Source organism: Opisthorchis viverrini, assembly GCF_000715545.1.
Source record: "Opisthorchis viverrini unplaced genomic scaffold opera_v5_4, whole genome shotgun sequence".
Classification (NCBI taxonomy): Eukaryota; Metazoa; Platyhelminthes; class Trematoda; order Opisthorchiida; family Opisthorchiidae; genus Opisthorchis; species Opisthorchis viverrini.
Window position 1 is genome coordinate 3,378,270 of NW_008751660.1, and position 21,422 is coordinate 3,399,691.

Below are 21,422 nucleotides of genomic sequence, written 5' to 3' on the forward strand. Positions count from 1 at the left end.
CAACAAGTGGGAGGCTTTGAAAAATTGATATTTGTGGTCTATAAACGCTATTTGCAAACAGACGAAGAGCAACTTACTACTGGCACTTTGATCAACACGATGTAATATTAACTATTAGAGTGATCTAGTGCTTTCGTCTTCACTCGGCTTAGGACAAGGTTGTTCGATTTTATCGCAACCGAAAGCGAACTGTAGGAGACCGTTTTGATGTAATGAATAATATATTTATGTTATATATATATATATATATATCGGGGATATTGGTGATCCCATTGCTAAACCTTGTTCTTGAGAGTATATAATTGAGTCGAAATCAAACTGACTGAGGTTTAGGCATACCTTTATGCCTTCAACTATCTCGTCTGCGAAGAGTTGCGTTAGTTCTTGCAGCGTTGTTTCTGCCATTAAAAGTCTTCTCGCTACTTCCACAGTGTACGCTTTAGAGACATTGGTGTCGAGTTGACATTAAAGCTAACCAGGACTTCGTCTAGCTCTAACTGAAAACCGGCTAATTTTTTAGCGGTCATACGAACCTTGGATGTGTGTGGGTGACTTGCCGGCAAGTGATTCAAGAATACTTGCTAGGATTCGATACCTACTAGCAATGTAATGACTGTACGAAGGTTTATTTGCACACCAGAATCGGTGAGCATAAGCGTTCCATTAAGTGACCACCGAGAAACGCAGATGAATCCTAGGCAACAGTCATAGAGTCGGCAATGGCATGGCATGCACTAGACACTGGGTACAGGAGTTAGAAAATGTGAACATCCTGAGACGGGGTATAATATTCACACCACTACGACTGGTGGCCGAGGCGGTGGAAGTCGCCAAGTATCCCAGCGTGAATAGAATAGAAGGGGGTAGAACTTGCAAGTGTGTGGAAAGCAGTCTTAGGTCAGCCGAGCTGACACAAGGTGGTGTGCAGTTATCAGTGAAATGATCTGGGTCTAAATGTACAAAATCCAAGCAGTGTTAAATCCAATTAACCACCCCACACCCATCCCCGAACCAACTGTCCCGGCACCCATTGACGAACATAGCTGAACGAAATCTGTGGACGAACCCAAGAGGAATTTTTCATTAAGATGTCCTAGACTGAAAAAGTGAAAGGCCGAAGAATCCGGGTTAATCATGAAGACAAATCTCCTAACCAATCTATCGTAAATGTTAGTCATCCCCATTAACCAAAAAACAGGAACATCAGACTCACCACCCAGCTCTGATCAAGTAGGCTAGTCATGAGAAATCTCACGGATTGGTTCCCTGACTGCCTTAAAACCCAACCAACCTACTTACTTACTCAATTAGCCTGACGAAGCTTTTGTGTCATAAGCGGAACGTTGCCCAGCAGTTAATCCACCGATTGTTCACCAAACCTCTCTGAAAGTGCTGCACCTTGTTTTCGTCTGGAGGCTTCATCTAAATTTTGACAATACATGCCTGGCATGCCATAGTATGTGGTGAAATATATCTATCTTCTTTGATTCGCATGGGACTAAATAATTTAGAAAAAAATTGATACGAGAACAGACCCTTAAACTCAGCAGACAACAGTAACACAAATATTAAGTTCGCGAAGTGCAGGACAATTTTAAAGCTCTCCGGGTTAAAAGGAAAGATATGTGGGTGCTAAATCTAGTAACGTAACCCCAGTAACTGACATCATTTTGTTTGTGAAAGTTTACCCGCAGGTTATTATTCAAGGCAAACTAGAACTGAAGTGGCCAAACAGAGCTTCATCGATTCAAATGTTATGTGCAACTAAGTGTGCAAGTTAGTATAACTATCTTGATACGATTTCACGCTATTTATGGTATCGAGACTAAGGTACAGCCGTTGAGATGAATTTCTCTCTTCTCCTTGTTCACTGTGACACAGTTGGAACTGAGGAATAAAAAAATACTTTAGTGAACTCATGAAATCCCGTGGTTTACACCCATTGTACAGGTTGGAGCTCGTTATGTCTTGGAGACATTCAGCATATAAATGAACAAACAATATAGAACTTTGGTCATTTTGTAGGTCAATTATATGGAGAATCTGTTGTTCAGTGGTCGAGTTCGCTCGAAACGTGGGAAGACGCATCTTATTATGTGCATAAGAACTTTCACAGTGCTGCGCACCACCAAGTAGAATTTTTGTTAACGGAAAGTTGACTGATAAGATAAAACGTGCTCGTCGTTTTTCACCTGAAAAGTTTACGTTGACTTGCTTCAATACTCGAAACTTAGAAGCGGCAATTTATATACCAAAGCTTTAAGAGAACTGTGCACTAAAAGCTTTAATAGATGTCAAATTATTCATAATTAAGTCGTTTTAAAAACAAAACAGAGGGGATGCTGCCAGTTTGAAAAGTCCTATAGGCTGACTGAATATTACGTACACAGACAAACGAATTTTTCTCAATGGAATTTAATATCAAGTGTTTTCTTCTGGGCCTCTTTCAAGTGCACCTTATCCGTGGGTATTCGTGTAATAATTGAACAATTCAGATATGAAAATATTGGAATTGTTTAGCAGGATTAGCTTGGTATAACCACTGTCTCATCAATTTTGAATCTTTATTGTTTTCTAGCACTTCACCTTTTCAGTGAGCTGAATAATGAATGCAAACTCTTTGCAAGAACAAGTTTGCCCTTTAGTATGGTAAATCAGTATGTCGTGAACAATAGTTAAAACGGTTCAATTATTCTAACTGTGAACCACTAAGCAAAGTTTTTCAAAACTACATACTTTAAGCTCATCGCCCGTAACGACTGACCATCTTGACAAGAAAGCATTATTCACAGTTGATTCTCCTGTTTCGTGAATACCCAGCAATTTTCCATTTTGATTTTTCATCTGGATGCTGAACAGTAGTTTCGTGCCAGTTTTCAAACTCTGATGGCTCCAGCTGAGCTATCTTGTTTACGACGGTAAACCTATCTGCCCTTTTCTGTAATGTGGAATACTGGCGTCACAAGGACCTTACCGCGATTCTTCGTCAGCTTCAACCTACCAAAGCGAATGTTTGAAAAACGGAGCAAAAAGATACGGGAAGCCATTTCCAAGTAAAACACGACTAGAAGATGGTCGTTGGCTTGTTCGCTGAGCTGGGCAATTTGGTTGCAAACGTTTCATCGCCAATCGAGGTGACATCATCAGTGCGTAGTTGTGCGTAGCGGTGGGTTAGTGGTTGTGCGTTTAGTAGTGTTACGTGTGTGTTGATATACGTGCTGGTAGCCGGGGATGACCTTTGACCGCGATTAGTTATTCTGTCGGGCGGTTCCATTGGTTGTTCTTTTTATCCCGTGTCCTCAGTCCCCGATGCCCACGTGACTTTTGAACTTGGCATTCCTCGCCGTCGTAGTCTGGTCGATGTTGGAGTGACCATTGTCCTTCCGAGTTCCGGTTGTGACCTTTATTGATTTGACTCCGAGGAGTTCCTTGTTTCTCCATGCAACTTGATTTTACATTGGATCACTTAAAAATTATGGCCCGCCTACATCTGACAGACAATCGATGCCGAAACAGGTGACAAGCAGAAGCGACGATGATAAAAACGAGTATCCTGACAGACGAAATTCACAGGCTTCTTGTTCATAAACGGCAGTGTTATTTCTTACGATTGCAACCAGTTCAGCTTCCCGTTGAAGTTGCCACCCCCCTCAGTTTTTATGCTGCTTCAGGGATCAAACACACCTTCCAAATTAAAATGGATGTTGTCCGTCTATTCGACTCCGATGTATGACCCTACTATTAGCGAGATGGCCCAAGTGGTTAGAGCGCGAATTTACTGACCGGAAGGTTCGTGGTTCGAATCCGACCTCGGCCATTCGACTTCCCCTGTCTAGGCTTGGGCAACTTGGCAGTATCCCAGCCCTCGTGCTTCCTTCGGGTGACATGGCAGCTAGGCACCTGAAGGGTGCTACAACTGAACGCTTTCTCTTTTTGGCAGATGATTCTATACAACACGCTGAAACCTCATATCTCACTATCATTATCCAGATTAAATATGCCTCTTATTTCACCTGATGTTGAAAAAGTTACGTTCAGATGCGAGTTAAATCGACGTAGACAGATCATTAAATGTGCGCAGTTTTCTTTGATGAAAAATGACCGATTCCAAGGCATGTAGGTGGCTCACTGTTACATAAATAATGTTATGCAAATTTCCACAAGTTGTTAACTCTTCTGGAGGGTTGGACGATGCGGCAAAACTTCCATTTTCAGTCAAAAATAGAGGAATAAAAGCCTGTTAAGAAGGGTTCTCTGGCTGAAAAATAAGGAATACATGGTCGGGGACTGCTGTAATAATAAATATCCACTACAAAAACGTGCAAGTAGAAGTTACATATCCCGTGTAAAAAAGGTATACATGTAATATGGTTTGATGATCTTTGTTTGGGGTTTCTACTGGCCTTCTTGTTTCGTGGAAAACTATCCTGGGTAGGTAGAAAATGACTTTTCTAATGAGGCGGCTTCATTAGGGGTGCTTTGTCAGGATAGGGCGTTACCAGTCGTAAATTTTATGTTGAAACATGGATCATTCATGGAGAACAAATTAGAAAGCAAAAGACTGAGTAGACATTTTTACTGCGAAATCAGGAACTCGATGGCAGAGAGTCACACAATCACAGGGCTTTCCGAAGAGATAAACTTTGTTGGAATGAATGAATGTACTGTTAATCACTGCACATTTGTTTCCGCAGCAGTTTCACTGAATATGTTTATCCGAATTGGCAGTTCTATTTGAAAAATACATAGGAAACGATCGAAATGGCGGTCCATTAGTTTACCTTAAAAACGGCTTCCCAGTTACTGGAATTGAAACCCCATTTCCTGGTCATTTCTCGGTGACGAAATTACTTTTGCTCGGCACATCTTCGGTGACGAAATTACTTTTGCAAATTGCCTTCAAACAACCAATAGGTATATTTGAACCTGGTCAAATTAATTGATCAGCTGTGATAGTTCGCAATATCACCCATAAGCCTATTCGTTATGTCCTGAATTTCAAGAGCAGAGTTGGATAATTTAATAATATAATAATTGAACATTGCGCGCTGTGTAGTGCCCAACTATGAAAGGTGGGTGTTTCTAATGTCCTGTCAAGTGCTACCATACAGCGTTTTCGAATGATGGGAGAATATGTTATGCTTAAGTGGGCATTAGACCTCGGCACCCCTATTGTGCAACATTTTGTCATCTGTTTTGATTTTCGAAAGTGCACGATTCACCCTGGTAAGACTCTACATATGCATGACGTGTTTCTGTAAGTGGCATTCCCTGACAATAGCCAAGGGAGCACTTGTGAACTACTGAGATCCTTAGTGCTATTCTTTAGTCAATTGTGAACTCAAGCTCCACTAAAATATGATTTAATTCAGCAAATGAAATCTAACACGGTGATACTAAGGTGTATCCCACTGCATTTGTTATCATGTAGCTTTCTAGCTTTTAATCTTCATCACCACATTGTCAGTAATGCCTATTGGGAGATCTTTTTCTTTCATCTAGACAACTTATCCACTCCGTCAATTCTGAAGGCTAAATCCCACCACTTGTTGCTTCTTTAACTGATCAAGAAACCACGCTAAAGTTTGACATTCCACTCGATCCACAGGTCACATTCCCCAACGTTAGTTGGAGAAGAATTGCTGTGAACTCAAAGAGCAACAGTCTTTTTACTTTACTAGTTTTGGTGAGGGTTTTTGGCGGCTTCAAATGCTCGTTGGGATTTTAGGTCATAGTCCAAATAGAGGAACTATTACCTCGTGCATACCAGGTAAGACGCCATCCTTCTTCACTTTGAGGAGGCACCACTTGAAACGTTGGTAGGAGATATTCAAACTGCACGCCAGTAAAGGATGGCGGTTCAAATAATAAAGACATCTTTTGTGCGGTGCATTCAGTCAAAGCAGGTCAATAACAAAAGATTTAGTGTTTTTTTTAATTTTGAACCTCTCGCTAGTCCCACTTTACGATACAAATATGTGCTTCACTCGACAGGCAAAACCTCCCTTTATTCGCTGGCTTGATGAGCCTGCGTTATTCTGGTTCTCGATGATTGTAAATATTGTTTGATCCCAAATTTCTGCACCTTTCAAGTCAACACCCTTCCAGGTTAGTCCGGTGAGAAACCCGCCTAGTCACCACCATTACGCGTTCTTACTGCGTCAGCCACAGACCAGACTGAACCCGAAAGATGTTCCGCCAAGTTTAACTATGACTGACATGCTTTTTGGAAGACGGTGCCGGCCTTCTTGTCAGTCAACATGACCCACGGAGCGCATTCGTAACTGGTGACAGATGTAATCGTAAACACACACGGTTCGCGTTGGAACCATGGATTAACTGGTGAACACTTTATTATTGAAGTGCGTAGGTGAACAGAGTGCAACCAAGTGCTTGCTAATTTTGATGTAAACAGTGGCAAATCTGACACCTATGCCGACTTAATCAAACGCATTTATTAAAGTAAACGATGAAGTCACAGTAGTCCCAACAGCAAAATGGTTCCACAAATTTGGCAAATCTACCTAGCATAAACCCTAGTTATGCACGAAACCCACTATGGTGTTTGAGTTCATGGTGGTATCGACAGGTCACTCTGGAACTTTATTCACTTCAATCAACATTTGATCACCTGACGTATTATCGTTCACGGTCTGTTTTCCCCAAATCGATCTGAAAAAATGCTCGGTATGAGCGCATATAATGAGAGATGAATAAGCCTTTCATCTCAGAAAGAAAGTATTATCTTCAGCTTGCTTCTAACTCACTCTAGGTTATCGAGTGCCGAATAGTGTTCATCTGGCAACCTACCAATAAGAAAGGTAAGTTGTCGTCGTGCGTAAGCTATCTGGACGGGCGAATAGTTCCGTTTTCCTTCTTAGTTTATATTTCAACCACATGCTGAACTAAATCTATCACAATCCACTTGGACAATTTTGGCAATGGGCCGAATGGTGCACTTGTGCAGCCGAAACAGTATTGCTGATCCATTTCTTTAGAAAACGAGCATTAAATTTTACCAACATCCTGGTTTTATGGATGATGATTTTAAATGCAAACTTGATACCTGGCAAACATTTTAAGACAGAAGTAAAATTTGATAGGGATCCCTATTCAGATTCCTCAAGAGTCGCTCTTACGCGAACAAAATTTTCAACTTAGATGTTGCAACGAGTTACGTCAGCAGACTCTAAAAATACAAAATCTAAACGCGTTTCTCATTCCCATTTGATCTGATCAAGAATCTATGCCGACTAAATGGTCTTAAGGGTACTGCTTACATTTACATAAATACAAAGCTCACCCCACCGGGCAGACTTGCACTTATGAGTCATTTTTGTTTGTCTCATAGCTGACAGTGCTTGCTATCGACGGGCATCTTCCAAGGACAAACAATCGAAACGGCCGGACCAATTTTCGAGGTCAGCAGCATACTGCTACCACACACGTGCAAATCAAGATTATAGATGACAATGACAATGCCCCAGAATTTCGCGGCCCCAGACAGTTCGCAGTGGAAGAAAACCAGGTATCATCGAAATGGATCGGCGACCTGCAGGTGTTGGACCGCGACGAAGGGATAAATCGTGACGTGGAGTTCAGCATGGCCAATTTTCAATCAACAATTGCTTCGGAAGAACAGAACAAAACATTCAGGGTCCGATCTATCGCCCCTATAAAACTGACGAATAATGGCAGTTTGTATACCACGGAAATGTTGGACAGAGAAATTCAGGTACGGCAGATCCGCAGGGTTCAAAGGAACCCAACAACTATACCTGTATCGGTGTCATTGACCTTAGTCAAATCACTTTGAACGATGTATGAATGAGCAGTAAATATCGACCATGAATTAAATGCGTTTGCCTAAGAGTATGTCAATTTGCCTCCGTCATAATGTTTTTATTCACCAAAAATGTCTATGTTTATTGATAAGGAACAACTTTTATCTACTAGAGCAGACTCAACGAAGTTGATGAGTCATAAAACAATTCCCTTAAATAACCAGTCGCAGTACACCTTCAAATCGTTTTACTTTAAAACTTTAATCCAGTACATTGGGCCTTCTTGGCTAATGTCGAGACGGGGTCAGCTAACAAGGCTTTTGACCTAAGTGAGCAGTCTTTCTTGCTTTACGCTATAATAGGCCAGAATATGGCTTAAGACACTGAACTAGGACGATAACATGGGAAAATAATCTGACTGAGGAAGTGGAACGTGCTCTCACATTTTTCGTGTGCACAACTCACCTAACTTGGGGAGGTTATAAAGTGCTTCAACGAACCAGGTCCATTGAAATAAAATACTGTATAAAATCTCAGATGCCCCACCAACAGCCAAACCATCTGTTTGTAGACAATTCTTTTTTGCGGAGGGTTTTCCACAAATACTTATACTTTGTGTATTTGAAAATCTTTGTGAGAAGTGGGCGCAGTTTTTTCGACCAGACGCTTGCGAAGTGTTTACCAATACGTTGGTGGTTTTTTAGCGCACATATGCGTTTATGTGTCCTTACTACTCAGCCTTTCCGCCTACTTCTTTTCTTTAGTTTAACCAATATGAAGACCACTTGCTCCAGACTAAGAACAAACTTTTGCATCTCTTTTTCGTTTCGAAAAACACAAGTTAAAATTCCTAGTTCACAAACAAGAACTTTCCTAACATAGACAGCTACTTGCTTTGCACTGAAACAGAAATTTTCAGTAGTGTTGAGCAATTTTGGATATCGATTTTTCTTTTTTCAGTGAACGGAACAAAATCATTCAATCCACTGTTTCCTCTGTCAAGTATTTGGGTCATATCCACAGGTGGCATCTAACAAACACATCCAAGAAAATGAACGATGCCAGAAATATTTATTGCTGTTTTATGCATAGGCAAGCTAATATCAGCAACATGCCGTCGGCGAAAATATGAGCACAATAATTTCACACACATCATTGTAAACTCACACGCGTCTCAGTGTAGCAGTTTCCCTATTGAAGACTTGGGGATATACGTGTACGGGTCAGTAGAAACGAAAGGACGCTGTTTCTAAACGGTTATTTCTCGCCATTATTTCAAAAGAAAACAGCGAGTTCGGGCAAAAATTTTTTTGTTGAGTCTGACGCTGTCCTGTAGGTCAACTCATGTGCCCACCGAACGCTGAACCTTCTCAGAGAGATGCTAATGTGTGGTCACTCGTCTTCGTGTAAGGAACCAACTAACGGTTAAAGCTCGTCTCAGTACTGCGCGCCCACGATCTCCGAAGTACAAGAAGTGGGCACAAAAACGTGTAGAAATCATAGACTCGAGCGTTTTTCAAGCAAAGTTCAGTTTATCAAAATATTATGAAGGTGAGCAACTGGGGTGATCTTTATGGTGCTTTGACTAAGTTTTGCGGTTATTTCAATACTTTTCCACATTTCATACCAATTATATATTTTCTGAGATTAATGATTATCACATAACTTACAGTAGTTCCAACACTACTATCTTTCTTTGATTATTCCGTGCAATATTTTCTCCAGTGCCACATTTATTTCATTCACATTTATATCAGGCCCACTACTGCTTTGAGGTAGTTGTCAAAGACAAGTCTCCAAGCAAACCACTATCAAGCACAGATACAATCTGCGTTCGAGTCCTGGATCTAAATGACAACACTCCGAAATTTGTCAACATAAGAGGAATGTCACAAGGTAAGCCAACATTTGATCGGCGTACCAAGACAATTTCAACCACCATGCAATAATCCAACTAGCCCATCCATTATTATCGATTCCTAGCCTTCCTGGATGATTGACACACGGGTTTTCTCGCTAACAACGGCAACTAACTGGTTACTTGAGCAGCCATATGAGAGAAAAGAAATTTTTCCACCGGTGATTTCTGCGCACTCCCATACACAATACACGCCGAGAAAAAGTGGTCAGACAAGCCACAATATTTATCCTGATGGATGGAATGAAATGCCAAATGTATCCAGGACTCAAATACAGATTTCACGGGATTGTTATTTCCACCGGGTGGAGCAAAGGTAGCAACATTGAATGAGAAATAGAGAGAACGATTAATGCCGGAACATAAATAGGCAACATCTGTTCTGTTTATTTAAGGTGTATGTGTGTGATGATTTGACCGATACTTTTCCTGTCCGGTTTCAAGTAATCCGGCGAATGTTCCAAAATCACCCTCATTTGAACATTTGTATGCTGATTGTATTGCTATAGAACATGGGAGCTCATTCTAGTGAACACAGTCATATTAAGTGATATTTATGTGGCGGAATAGGTGCCAGCACTGAGTGACCTGTGAGACCCGAAACAACAGAATATCTGCTTTAGATATCACGCACTTCGTCCATTCATAGCTACAGGTGGCAATATTTACCAATCAGTATCTTGATATGTACATCACAGCCCTACTGAAAGTTCACGACTGCTCATTTGCCCATTTCTCAATTGCCTGTGTGTCAAACTTACGATTGTCAATGTGGGAAAGGAATGTGTTTAGAAGCGCACAGAAACCGGCAAAAAGTAGTATCTGCATCCACACTATTCCACACTTAACATCATTAGCCCTAGATTAAGTCTCCATCCACCTGCAGTTATTTGATTGATTGATTTGATTATGAACATTAGGCCGGAGAACTCTATAGTGAAAGATTAAACCCGTAGAAAAAAATTGTTTTTATTTGGCTCAGACCTCACAAAGTACTACATTAAGTAAGTACAGTAACCCATACTCTGGCGTGATATTCACGCAAAGGTAAAAAAAACGCTGAATATGAGATATTTACTTCTAAATTCACATAAACACTTGGAAGTAGTTTAGACTCCCCGATACTTTTCCCAGGCATTTGGCAGTCCGTTTGACACTAAGCATGCTCTATTAAATTTGTTATTCCTGCTCTTGAATTGGAGGTCTTCTAATTCTACGAAACAACGGTATTATTAGCACCAAGCGATTAGTAATATTTATGCGTTCAGATCGAGAAGTGTTTGAAATTTCCGTTCATAATCACGAACAGAGAGTGAGTAGGATATTTGAACAAAACCACGTGGCGTTGTTCGCCTCTAAGTTTATCCATGGCTGAGGCCTGGATAGTAAGTGAGGTTTTGGGGGTAACCAACTTCACTTCCACGAGACTGAGTTTCCATATATATGGCAACACCCGTCTATGCCTCCTAAGCTGTGATGACGGCTGCTCAAAATATTATGCACCCAACAAGACTAAACCAGAGTGATTGGTTAGTAGTCTAAAAGCAGAGGAGGAAACATCATGCAGATCTCTTCCGACGTGACGTAATCCACAGCACTTGACTCTACCTTGCTATTGTGTTAGCGGTTCCACGGCTAAAGCTTATTTTGTTGTATTTAACCAGAAAGTTATTACAGAATAAATATGTGGTCTAAAGAGGCAGCACGGGCCTAGTGTCCACTTGTCTGGACTCATTCCAGTCACCTTTGTATAGGTCGGAACCCCCATGCACTAAACCGAATTACCAACATTCCATGGAAATACCTGCTTATTTTTGGAACCGAAGTCGTTTACACGAGATCCTATGTATCTTCATCCCCTGATGTTTATCACTTTGGTGTGGGCCCATCAGAGTGATTGCGCCGGAACAGGAGGATGACTGTTCAAGGGAGAGAAATGTGACCCTGAATTCCACAAACCATACAACCAACAACCAAACTTTAGAATTACCGGATCCCCTCATAACCCATAACGCTGGTTGAAGATACCCTTCCAGTTAAAGTAATCGTCGATGGAGCAGCTTACTTTAGCGTTTTCGGCAGAGAGGCCTAATTTAGTATTGCCAATTCATTCCAGCATAGGAAATGTTTGGTCAGATGGAAAATGAGAAACTGTGTCTTCAGTTCAAGCTTGCCAATATATCCGAGTATCCGTTTCGGTCACTCACACTTCTGCTGGCCCTCCCAGGCTGAATGAACAATCAGCTTCATCAAAACCCGTGGATCAGGAAGTACAAACCCCACATTACTAATTTTACTGAACAATAAAATAACTACCAAATTAATTTAGCTGTCGTAAGCTTAAAATTCCCCGTTTTTATCTTTTTTATTTTCCTATCTTTTCCTCATTTCATAGGATTTACATTCAAGTTCATTTAGCGCTCTGTGAACACTCAAGGGCCTTTTCTGTCCAACACAAGAATGATTCACCAGAATTTTTCGCGTACTTCGCTTTCTAGGCTGTTGCTGATACTCTGTTGCGTTACATTTGTTTCCTCTCCATTCAGATTTAAGCAATAGGACAGACGTGAAGGCCTTCGAAGACTTGAGGGATATTACAGTCTCACTCACGTTCCGTGAGGCTCCAGGCTACTGCGCTCTTATAGCAGAAGCAGAAGATTCAGATGAAGGAAGAAACGCATTGTTACGCTACACTATCAAATTTGACGGGGACACTATGAAACCGGAATCTGTTTCCCACACACCACTAGATGCGTTTATGATGGATGCCCAAAGTGGACGTTTAATGTTAACTAGAACTTTGAGTGGAAACGAAATAGGGGCATATCCGCTGACCCTAGTTGTGGAAGATGGAGGGAGTCCATCTCTCAAGTCTGAGAAAGTAAGTGACCCGATTGCTCGATTTCGTGAATTTGTGATGGAGATCCTAGAAGCTTAATTACTTGTCATCTATTGACCGAATGCTTCATGTTAATTAAACGTAAGCATATCATCATTGTACTGAATGCCAATGATTGTAGTCAAGAAGGACTTTCCCAAGGTCTCTTCACAGTAATTATGTTCAAGGAATTTGTTTTACAATAAAGCAGTTACTGTTATCCTCCTGAATTATTGTTTGTAATGTGAGTTCGATAAATTTATTTGATGCGGCAAATTATATCCACGCCTCCAATGTGTAAAATCCACTTGTTGATTTAGAACATCTACATTATTATCGAAGATGGTCCCCCACGGGGCAACTGGCTGTTTCCGGAAAATGAACGTAGCGTAGCGTCGTCTATGAGCGCCAAAGACGGAAACAATGAAGCACATACCATCCTCGTGGTTATCGGATTGTCTGGAGTATCGGCCTTTCTGGCAGCTGTACTCATAAGTGCCATTTTATGTATGATCAAGCCATGTCGCCAAAGCACTCGTCGGACAAACATGATACAAGCTGAAAAACGAGCCAGAGAGTCAAAATATCCCATCAACCCGGGGAACGCATATTTGGAACACACAGGAAACAATTTAGACGATTACAGTCTTGGTATGATCAACGGAAACGGGTATGTTGGTACCTTGGACAGCCGAGGACAACCTAGAAGTGTTCTGTTGACAACAGCTCCTATTCCTGGACTGGACCACTTATATCTCCCCACAGACAAGTTGATTGGCATAGACAATGACGATCCAAACTGGCACAATCAGAGCAGCAATGCAACCGTTCTAGGTTCTCCAGCATCTGACAGGTTTTCTCCTCCGATGCCCATATGCCAGTACACACTTACACAAGCAGCAGACTCCAGCTGGAATCGCACAAATGTGAGTTTGATTGAAGTGATTGCCTGCTAATGGTTTGGAATAATGAGTGTGATAAATGATTTGTGATACCCAATTAAGGTTCATTGAAAATTACGTTGTATTGATCACCTAATAGAGCATTTGAAAGGCCTTATTAATAATGCAAGACACCGGTTGTTACTCATCTACTTTTGTTTTTGTCTAACTTGATTTGTCGTGGTAGGGACAGTGCTGTTGCAGTAGTAACGTACGTCGAACGTCAAAATTTAATGCTTCCAGTAGATAACCACCAGAATTAGACTGAAGACGACTGTTCTCAGCAAAACCGTCTGAGTTGGGATACATGAGACGGAGCTAAATAAGTTCCCACAGGTGTGAGGGGTCCGTACTGCGATTAGACTGTTATTGCTCGGAGAACTAAACGAGTTCAACTGAACATGATGAAAAATAATAATAATGTGTGGAAATAAAAAATCCTGGGGAAAAATCCGAAAATTTAGACAACGCAACCATTTTTCCTTAATGGATAGGGCTTTCAAAATTTCAAATCATTCACCGAAACTTAACCATGTTATCACAACCATGTTATCACAGAGACTATAGGATACAAAATGCTGGTACAATATTCGTGGGTTGCAAAGCCTGTTGCGTTTCTGGATCGTAAAATAAACGAAGTTATTTACGAAAGCCAAACTCATACGATGCGTTCTGGAGCGTTGGCTTCTGAAACAAAGTGCCGAATCGGTTCAGTTCAATGAAAACTGGCAAAGTTACCCAGTGGGTTTCAAGCATCTGTCACGGTACTTCACTGGGAAGTCCCGATAGGCGGGTCAATCGATCGTCACAAACAGGACAGTTACTGGGTCGTCGTTCTATGAATCAGGCACACCAATCATATGGCTCAAGCGTAAACATGTTAGCCTGTTCAGACGTGAGAATTCAGATGCGTCCAACGCGCGTTGGTCGAGTAGTGGTATCACGCTCGCCTAGGAGTTCAGATGTCCGGGGTTCGAATCCCGGCACGACCATTGGGTGTATGCTACTGATGAATTCTATTGAGGGCGAAACTCGAGTCCCTTTGGTGTGGACTTACTTGAGAAGTGGAGGACGACCGTCCAAAAGGGAATGGTGTGAATAGGAACACCCCGCTAGGCCCTAAATGAAATCAGAAAAGTTGCCCAGTGGGTTTTGAGCGTCTGTGAAGTTACCTGGTGTAAATACGAACAAAGGATGTATAATAGGATTTCTAGAGTCAAAGAAAACAATGCTGGTTGACGAAAAGACGTTTTCCAGAAGGAGACAATAGGAAAAATAGGACCGTGTGTAGGTGTAGTAAAAGCATACGGCATTTGGGACCATTTACCATCACGTCACCAAACTCATTACATAGTTACACCTGTCAAACAGCTACGAAAACATCAAAACTTTCAAAATGCTGAAATTCCGGGCTGCCTCTTGCTTTTGCCAAATTGATTGTTATAATCCCTCTACTTCCTTTGTCTTCAGATGAGTTCGACAGGTATGGAATTTTATCCCATACTAAGTAAGCGGTGTTACGATGCAAAGATGGGGTAGATTTTTAAAGTAACTGCCATCTTGCACTTCTCTAGAAATCCGTATGACACTTCCTAAGAAAAAGTGTACCAACTACATAAAAGTAATTCCCCACCGAATAATCCGAACCAAGTAAATATACTTGACGTTTGACAGCGCAAAATATTTCTGATACGTTAGATTCCAGCAGCGCAAGCAATCTTGTTTTCTATTAGAAAACGTACCGGAAACTGTTTGAACTTACAAACTGACTGCATGCATGATGTTTCCTGGACGACAATAACATCTTCAGTAAATATTTTGCCGACAGCCTCCGCCTACAGTTCGGCAGTACCTGAGCAGGAACCAGCGAACTACCGTATTAAATATCTGTTTTCCTGCCTTATAATTGGAAACATTTTGATAAATATTTGTATTTCAAAACATATTATATTTCAAGTATGTCTGTGCACTTGGCTTGCCACCGGTACTACGTCTTCAGCTAACGTGGTATCGTAAATTATTTCAATTGAACAGTTCTGAGGACTAGGGATCCTTATCGGAATACTGATTTTTGTCCTGTTAGACAAGCGAAAAATATAATTATATATAATTATATATATGTATATATTATATATACATGCATGTCGTTATCTAGCAATATTATATACGATACATGGTATTGTATATAGCAACATTCTAAAATTATTACACATATAAGATTATTTCTCTCAGGTTTATATAAGTCAGCCATCCGAAATTCACTACCTCATTGTTCTAAGGTATTTATGGAAAAAACAAAACCACAGGACCCATGGTAATGAGTTGTTTCGTCAAATACTTAGTTTAGAGGGCACTTGGTAAATATTCTCTGGGTATGCATTCCCAGGATATCGAAATTCCTCTAAAGTGCAGCGTAGAATGAACCACTGCATGTTTCACATCGTGGGGCTCACTTAAGATAACCGACAGTTTCCCACCTACTATGCGCACCTTAAGTGTTTCCACAGGGCGGGAGGTTCGCTTCCCATCTTTCGACCACCCAGGCAAGATCTCCCATTTTCCCATAGTTTTACACACGTGTGTACCTGTGGCGTAGTACGTATCCTTGCATGGGGAGACTTCAGTGTCATTCTCTTCCCTAATATGTTAGTTATTTGGTAAATTCCCGGTGCAAATCACACGCCAAATAGAGTGTCAGGTTTTCCCAATTTTTCAATAAGGATACCCCATTTATTATCTCCTCTGCTTTGGAAACTATTTTACTAGTGTGCCTTTATGATGAGAAATTATCCAAAAAAATGTTCGCATTCATTGTGTTCCAAAAACTGGGCAGTATGTCTGCATTTCCATTGGAGGACAGAAAATGAGGAGTTAAATTCATTTCCGAATTTTTCTACTGATTACCTTTCATGTGCGGTAGCGAATTTGAACAAGATTGCAGTCAAATTAGACTCATCTGGACGATTGACCACAGAGTTTACAAGGTGTCATTCTTAGATAAAGTAGTGTATTTCATCCTGTCATTCATTCTCGTTTGTCTCCATCAACTATGAATGGTTTGCGCATCCCGCTTATCGATTCATCCTTCTTCGAGCTGCCTCTTGAAGTACACCTGGAGTATGAACTGCGGTGATGAAACAAAGTATCGCAAAATACTGTAATAACGTGGGCGGGAAAAGATTAATATGCCGCCTTTTGTATCTGTCTATATATATGTATATATATATTTATAGTGCTACTTTCGCTCGTTCTGTATTATCTTTGACTAGTTTCATATTTTGGGAAGTTACCTTAATCACTGTAAAATGAAGCTAATATAGCAGAACCCATTCGGGATTGAAAATGGCACCCTCACCAGCTAAATAATTATTTTTGTGATCTCCACGAACCAATAATTTGTGGAGATTCTTTTTGCTTTATGTTAACAGGTACACAGAGTTTTTGGTAATCCAACAACACATCATGAGCCCACTTCCTCCACTGGTGCGAGTTGTGCAAACTATTGTTCTGACTGTCAGATAATGCCAAACAACGAAGTCGGCAGCACAGTCCCAGGCGGCACATCAGTTATTTCTGGATCCACTGGATTTGGGCTGATATCTCCGGTGCATATTTTGGAACCCCACACGTCCTTACCACCCATGAGGGAAAATATCATTTATCCAGCCTCCTGTGGGGGACTTTCAAGTCCATTTCGCTTAGGCGCAGAACATGGCACTTTCTATGCTGGACAAATTCACGTGACAAATAAACCGATCTCGGCAGCAACTATGACCAACGGAGGGGGTAAGTGTGATCGAAGTGGGTCTGGCGAGGAACAGCGTTCTGATAGTGGTCGCGGTGCGAGTGATGAAGAAGTACCTAACCACCCGAATTCCTCGATGCCTCTTGTGGTGAACAAACAGCTCCGTTCAGCTACCTTGAGGACATTTCAGGATAACAAAAGTCATATGGTCCCCGGCCTGGTATTTCCGAGCCTTCCTAGAATAAGCCAAGGTGAGTCATACTATTATGTGTGCTTCCCAAGCTCTAAAAGCCGATAATTTGAAGAAATTCTAATACTGAAGCAGTTATGTAGCCTCTATCGCCTCTACTAATGACAAAATACATGAAGGTAACATTCAAACTGATGCCATAGCCAAGTTGAAAGCGTCCATTATGTCTCTCAAAGTCATGTTGTGGAAAGTGAGGCCCTTACTGCTGAACAATGAACCACAGAAGCAATTATTCGAAACCAAGCAATGGGATTTAGAAATAATCCATGACTTTCAATTCTAAAGCGTAATTATTCACACTTTTATAAGTAATCTCTGCTATCTTCACGTCAACAAAATCCGTATTAAATGGTCCAATCACTACTATTACGACTATTACTTGGCTTGGATGCATCATGCAGCAAGTGCGCGTCTTTGATTGCTGTGCTCCATGAATCGGACCACGCACACAGGCTGCTGGCGGATTAGGAACCTGAAATTCGGCTGGAGGCCAGAGTGTGACACCAATGCTATATTTGTCTTATTTTATCTATCAAACGCAGGCGATTTATGATACCTTCCGGTAAGTAAAACGAAGACAGACAAATGTTTGCAATGAAGGTATGTGTTTGGAACTTTTCAAACAAGAATGCAGTAAAGATTGAAAATAGTGGATTTCCTTGGTTCATTACGATGGGGCCTGAACTTTGCAGTCGCATTTTTTATGGTCTTGATGCTACTTTAATCGTTTTCAGCTGGTGAATTGCGCCATCATCCTGGCGTTTGAGGACATTTTGCATGGTGATGGTAACTTACACAACTCTTATTTTGGATTGTTTTACGCTGCAAAACAGTACCGTTCCGCTGAAGAATTATTGCTAAGCTCTGTTTGAAACGTGAAGCAATGTTTCTGCGTTATTACGTTTACCCGTAGCTAGCGGTGAAAATTTCTTTTTGGAGAAGAGCACCCCAAGATAACCTCTGTTTCTAATAACAGTTTTGTCTTCTCAAAGGCTCCCTATGGCTTGAAGAACCATGCGGAATTACTAGTTGCAGCTGGTTAACGACAAACTGATTGCAAAATTTCTACCATGAACTGAGTATATTCCGAAGTGCACATAGTCTTAAACCCCAGCTTTTAGCAGATTAAGCGGCTCATAAATCTACGCGGCATTGACGCAGTATGGATAATCAATGAAGCCAGAATACTACCTCTGTCTCTCTGTCCTCATACTCGCGAAATGTTCAAGAAGCTTTTGCAAATGGAAAACACCTTCATAAAGGCCACATTTACTACCATAAATACGGACAGAAGCAGTCATATCGGGAGGTTTTACTAGGAAAAGGACTATTTGGAGCGATTCCTTCATGTAGTACCGTAACGACGAGCATGTTGCCGCGTTTCGTAACATAGGAGCCATATGCCGGCATGCGCAGACGCAGGTCCAGATAATGTATATGTGTGAAAAAAAGTCAGTCATCGACCGCATTTCAAGTAGACGCTTCGTGAGATTTCCAGCGTCATTTTTCTAGTCGCTTCGTGTGACTTTTCTATCGCTCCTGACACTGTTACCTCATTGAAACCAAACAAAGAACCAGACTTCCACCCGCCTCCAAGGAATCGATTCACGGTAATGCACGCTGAGATTTCGGCATGAGCAGTACAGTGGCACGAAGCATATAAATAGCGATGCACGATGCGATTCTGTCGTCAGAGTAATCTGATTTTCTTCCAATTGACGTGCCTCTTGTTGTTTTCCAGCCGCAATGCAACCTCCGGACAATGTTTTAGCTGGTTTTGACTCAGGGAGTTTTGACAGGCATCAACCGGACACTTGCATCGGAAGTGGCGAGCCGCCGACCACCAGTGTTGTGCGATTCCCTAAGGCCAATATCACATGACTCTAAGGAATATGTTCACGAATTTTTACACAATCAGTGCATTTAACCAGACCTGAAGTTGCAATAATTCTCATCTGGCCAAATGAGAAAATCGACTGTGTATGGTTCCTCTGCAAACTATCTTTTCCTGTTTTGTGATTCGTAGTACTTTCCATGTAACTGACTCCTAGAATGAAGTGCAATGTAAATAGGACACATTATGTGTGATGTCTTGTGCCTACTGTTTTCATGCTTCGTTCGTTGTTCAACCTTCAAGGTGTTATGCATTCCGTTACCCGACGCAACACACATTCCTTCATCTAATATTCATTGATCTAGTGAATTCTTTTTACCTTACCCACAACCAACACTGATTTATTGGGTTTGATGAGATATTCATGTTCCATGTAAGAGTCGTTCTGCGAGTAATTTCTGTGACGCTTTTCCATATTGTTTAGCCTAAAAAATCAAAGAAGCGCTTGCTTTTATACACTACCTCAGTCAGAAGGATTTCAGTGGATATACCGTAAAAAAACGTGTAAACCAAATGGGTAGCGTTTGGATCCTCCACCTTCGACGAACTATCGCTGAGAAGAATGACTAGGTTGTTATCTCCTGTTTTCCTCTTTTCGGTTACATCTGCATTAATCCAAATGCGCTTCCTTATAAGACACGCGCGGACGAAGCTGTAGGAAAACTGGCTGACTTGTACGGTATAACTAAAATATTTGAAGGACAAATGGGGGGATTGTGTGGACAAGTCGAACAAAATGACCAGGCTGTACATTGAACGGGACCCCATCAATATTCACTTGTGATCTTTTGTTAATTCGTTTTAAAGCGAAGCACGCAATGTCATCTGTTTAGGACAGGCCAGTCTTTGCACAGACGTTTAGCAAAAAGCCTTTAACTCCAGTAGAAGTTGAATGTTCTTAGCTAATCAGCTAATATTAAAGACGAAAGACTGGGCATTTTTGTAATCCTGTCTAAGTGAATTTTTCATAGGTATGACTGAATGCAGAGGAATTTTCCAAAAAAGGAGGAATGAAAGGTATATATATGTTGGCTTTTTCGTAAGTAGATCACGTCCTGCCCCCATAAAGAAAAATAATTTTTCATCAACACCTGTGGTCCGGCTCGCTTTCTACGATTTCTCAGGTGACTCCAATTAGCTGTTTTATGAAGTTAGAATATTCCACCTCGCTAATACGCGACGTGTACAAAGATCCCCCCGATACTGGTATATGCGCTTTCCGTAGACGGCGAAGCTGCCTGCAATGAGTCTTCAGTTTTTTGCATTTGTTTGCATTTGCTTTTCCAAACGAATGCTATTTTTGTCCCCATAAGAGATTTCTTCCTCACAGGGCTGTGATACTTCAGAGCCACATTGATGCTGTCTAACGCAGGAGACCTAATACAAATATGGTATAAGTCAGGAATACTTTTATTATAGAGGTCTAAATAGTTCGTTTATTTGGCTTTGGCTTTGGATACAGTGTAACGGATTATTAGTGTACGTTGAACGTGATGGACATTATGTGGGCACGTAATGTTGCTGCTCTCCACAAATCTCACAGTACTCTGGTCAACATGGCGCCGTACGTCTGCTTTATATCGGAGGATATCCTAACATACGCACATAATGATTGATTGGCATGGCAACACGTTCATGAGACAACTGTGTGAAATTTTCTTGCAATAAAGCCAGTAGACATGGCTAGACCGAACGATATACCATATTCGAAAACCGGAGCTAGTTGTCCGGGGAACAAAAGATTTTCAATCATTGGCAAAACTGTAAACTATCGTGTCGAGTGGATATCGATACGTATCTAAAGCATCTGGCTCCATCGGTGAAGGTTCTTTAGATCTATTCCCTCCACCTGGAAAATGGTGGCCAATTTGTCATACCGAAAATCGACAGTCGAAATGAGGACAACTTGGCCGTCGTCGGATAACAAAAACCAATTTTTTTAACAAAAATCAAGCGACTGCTGGGAGGCAGGGTGAACGTTTCCTACGCTCACGCATACCACATCCTATTTA

The 21,422-nt window shown here is 41.2% G+C and overlaps 1 protein-coding gene across 1 annotated transcript in view; it reads left to right on the plus strand.

Annotated features, from left to right (window-relative positions):
• T265_00457 (hypothetical protein) overlaps positions 1-19,832 on the plus strand; it is a gene marked incomplete at both ends in the record, with an annotated part of 46,398 nt that extends 26,566 nt beyond the window's left edge. The window contains 6 exons of the mRNA XM_009164230.1: positions 7,352-7,735; positions 9,542-9,680; positions 12,249-12,583; positions 12,901-13,506; positions 16,950-17,517; positions 19,258-19,832. Coding sequence (XP_009162494.1) covers positions 7,352-7,735; positions 9,542-9,680; positions 12,249-12,583; positions 12,901-13,506; positions 16,950-17,517; positions 19,258-19,397 — 2,172 coding nt within the window. The remainder of the gene's footprint in view (positions 1-7,351; positions 7,736-9,541; positions 9,681-12,248; positions 12,584-12,900; positions 13,507-16,949; positions 17,518-19,257) is intronic.
• Between the last annotated feature and the right edge of the window lie 1,590 nt (positions 19,833-21,422).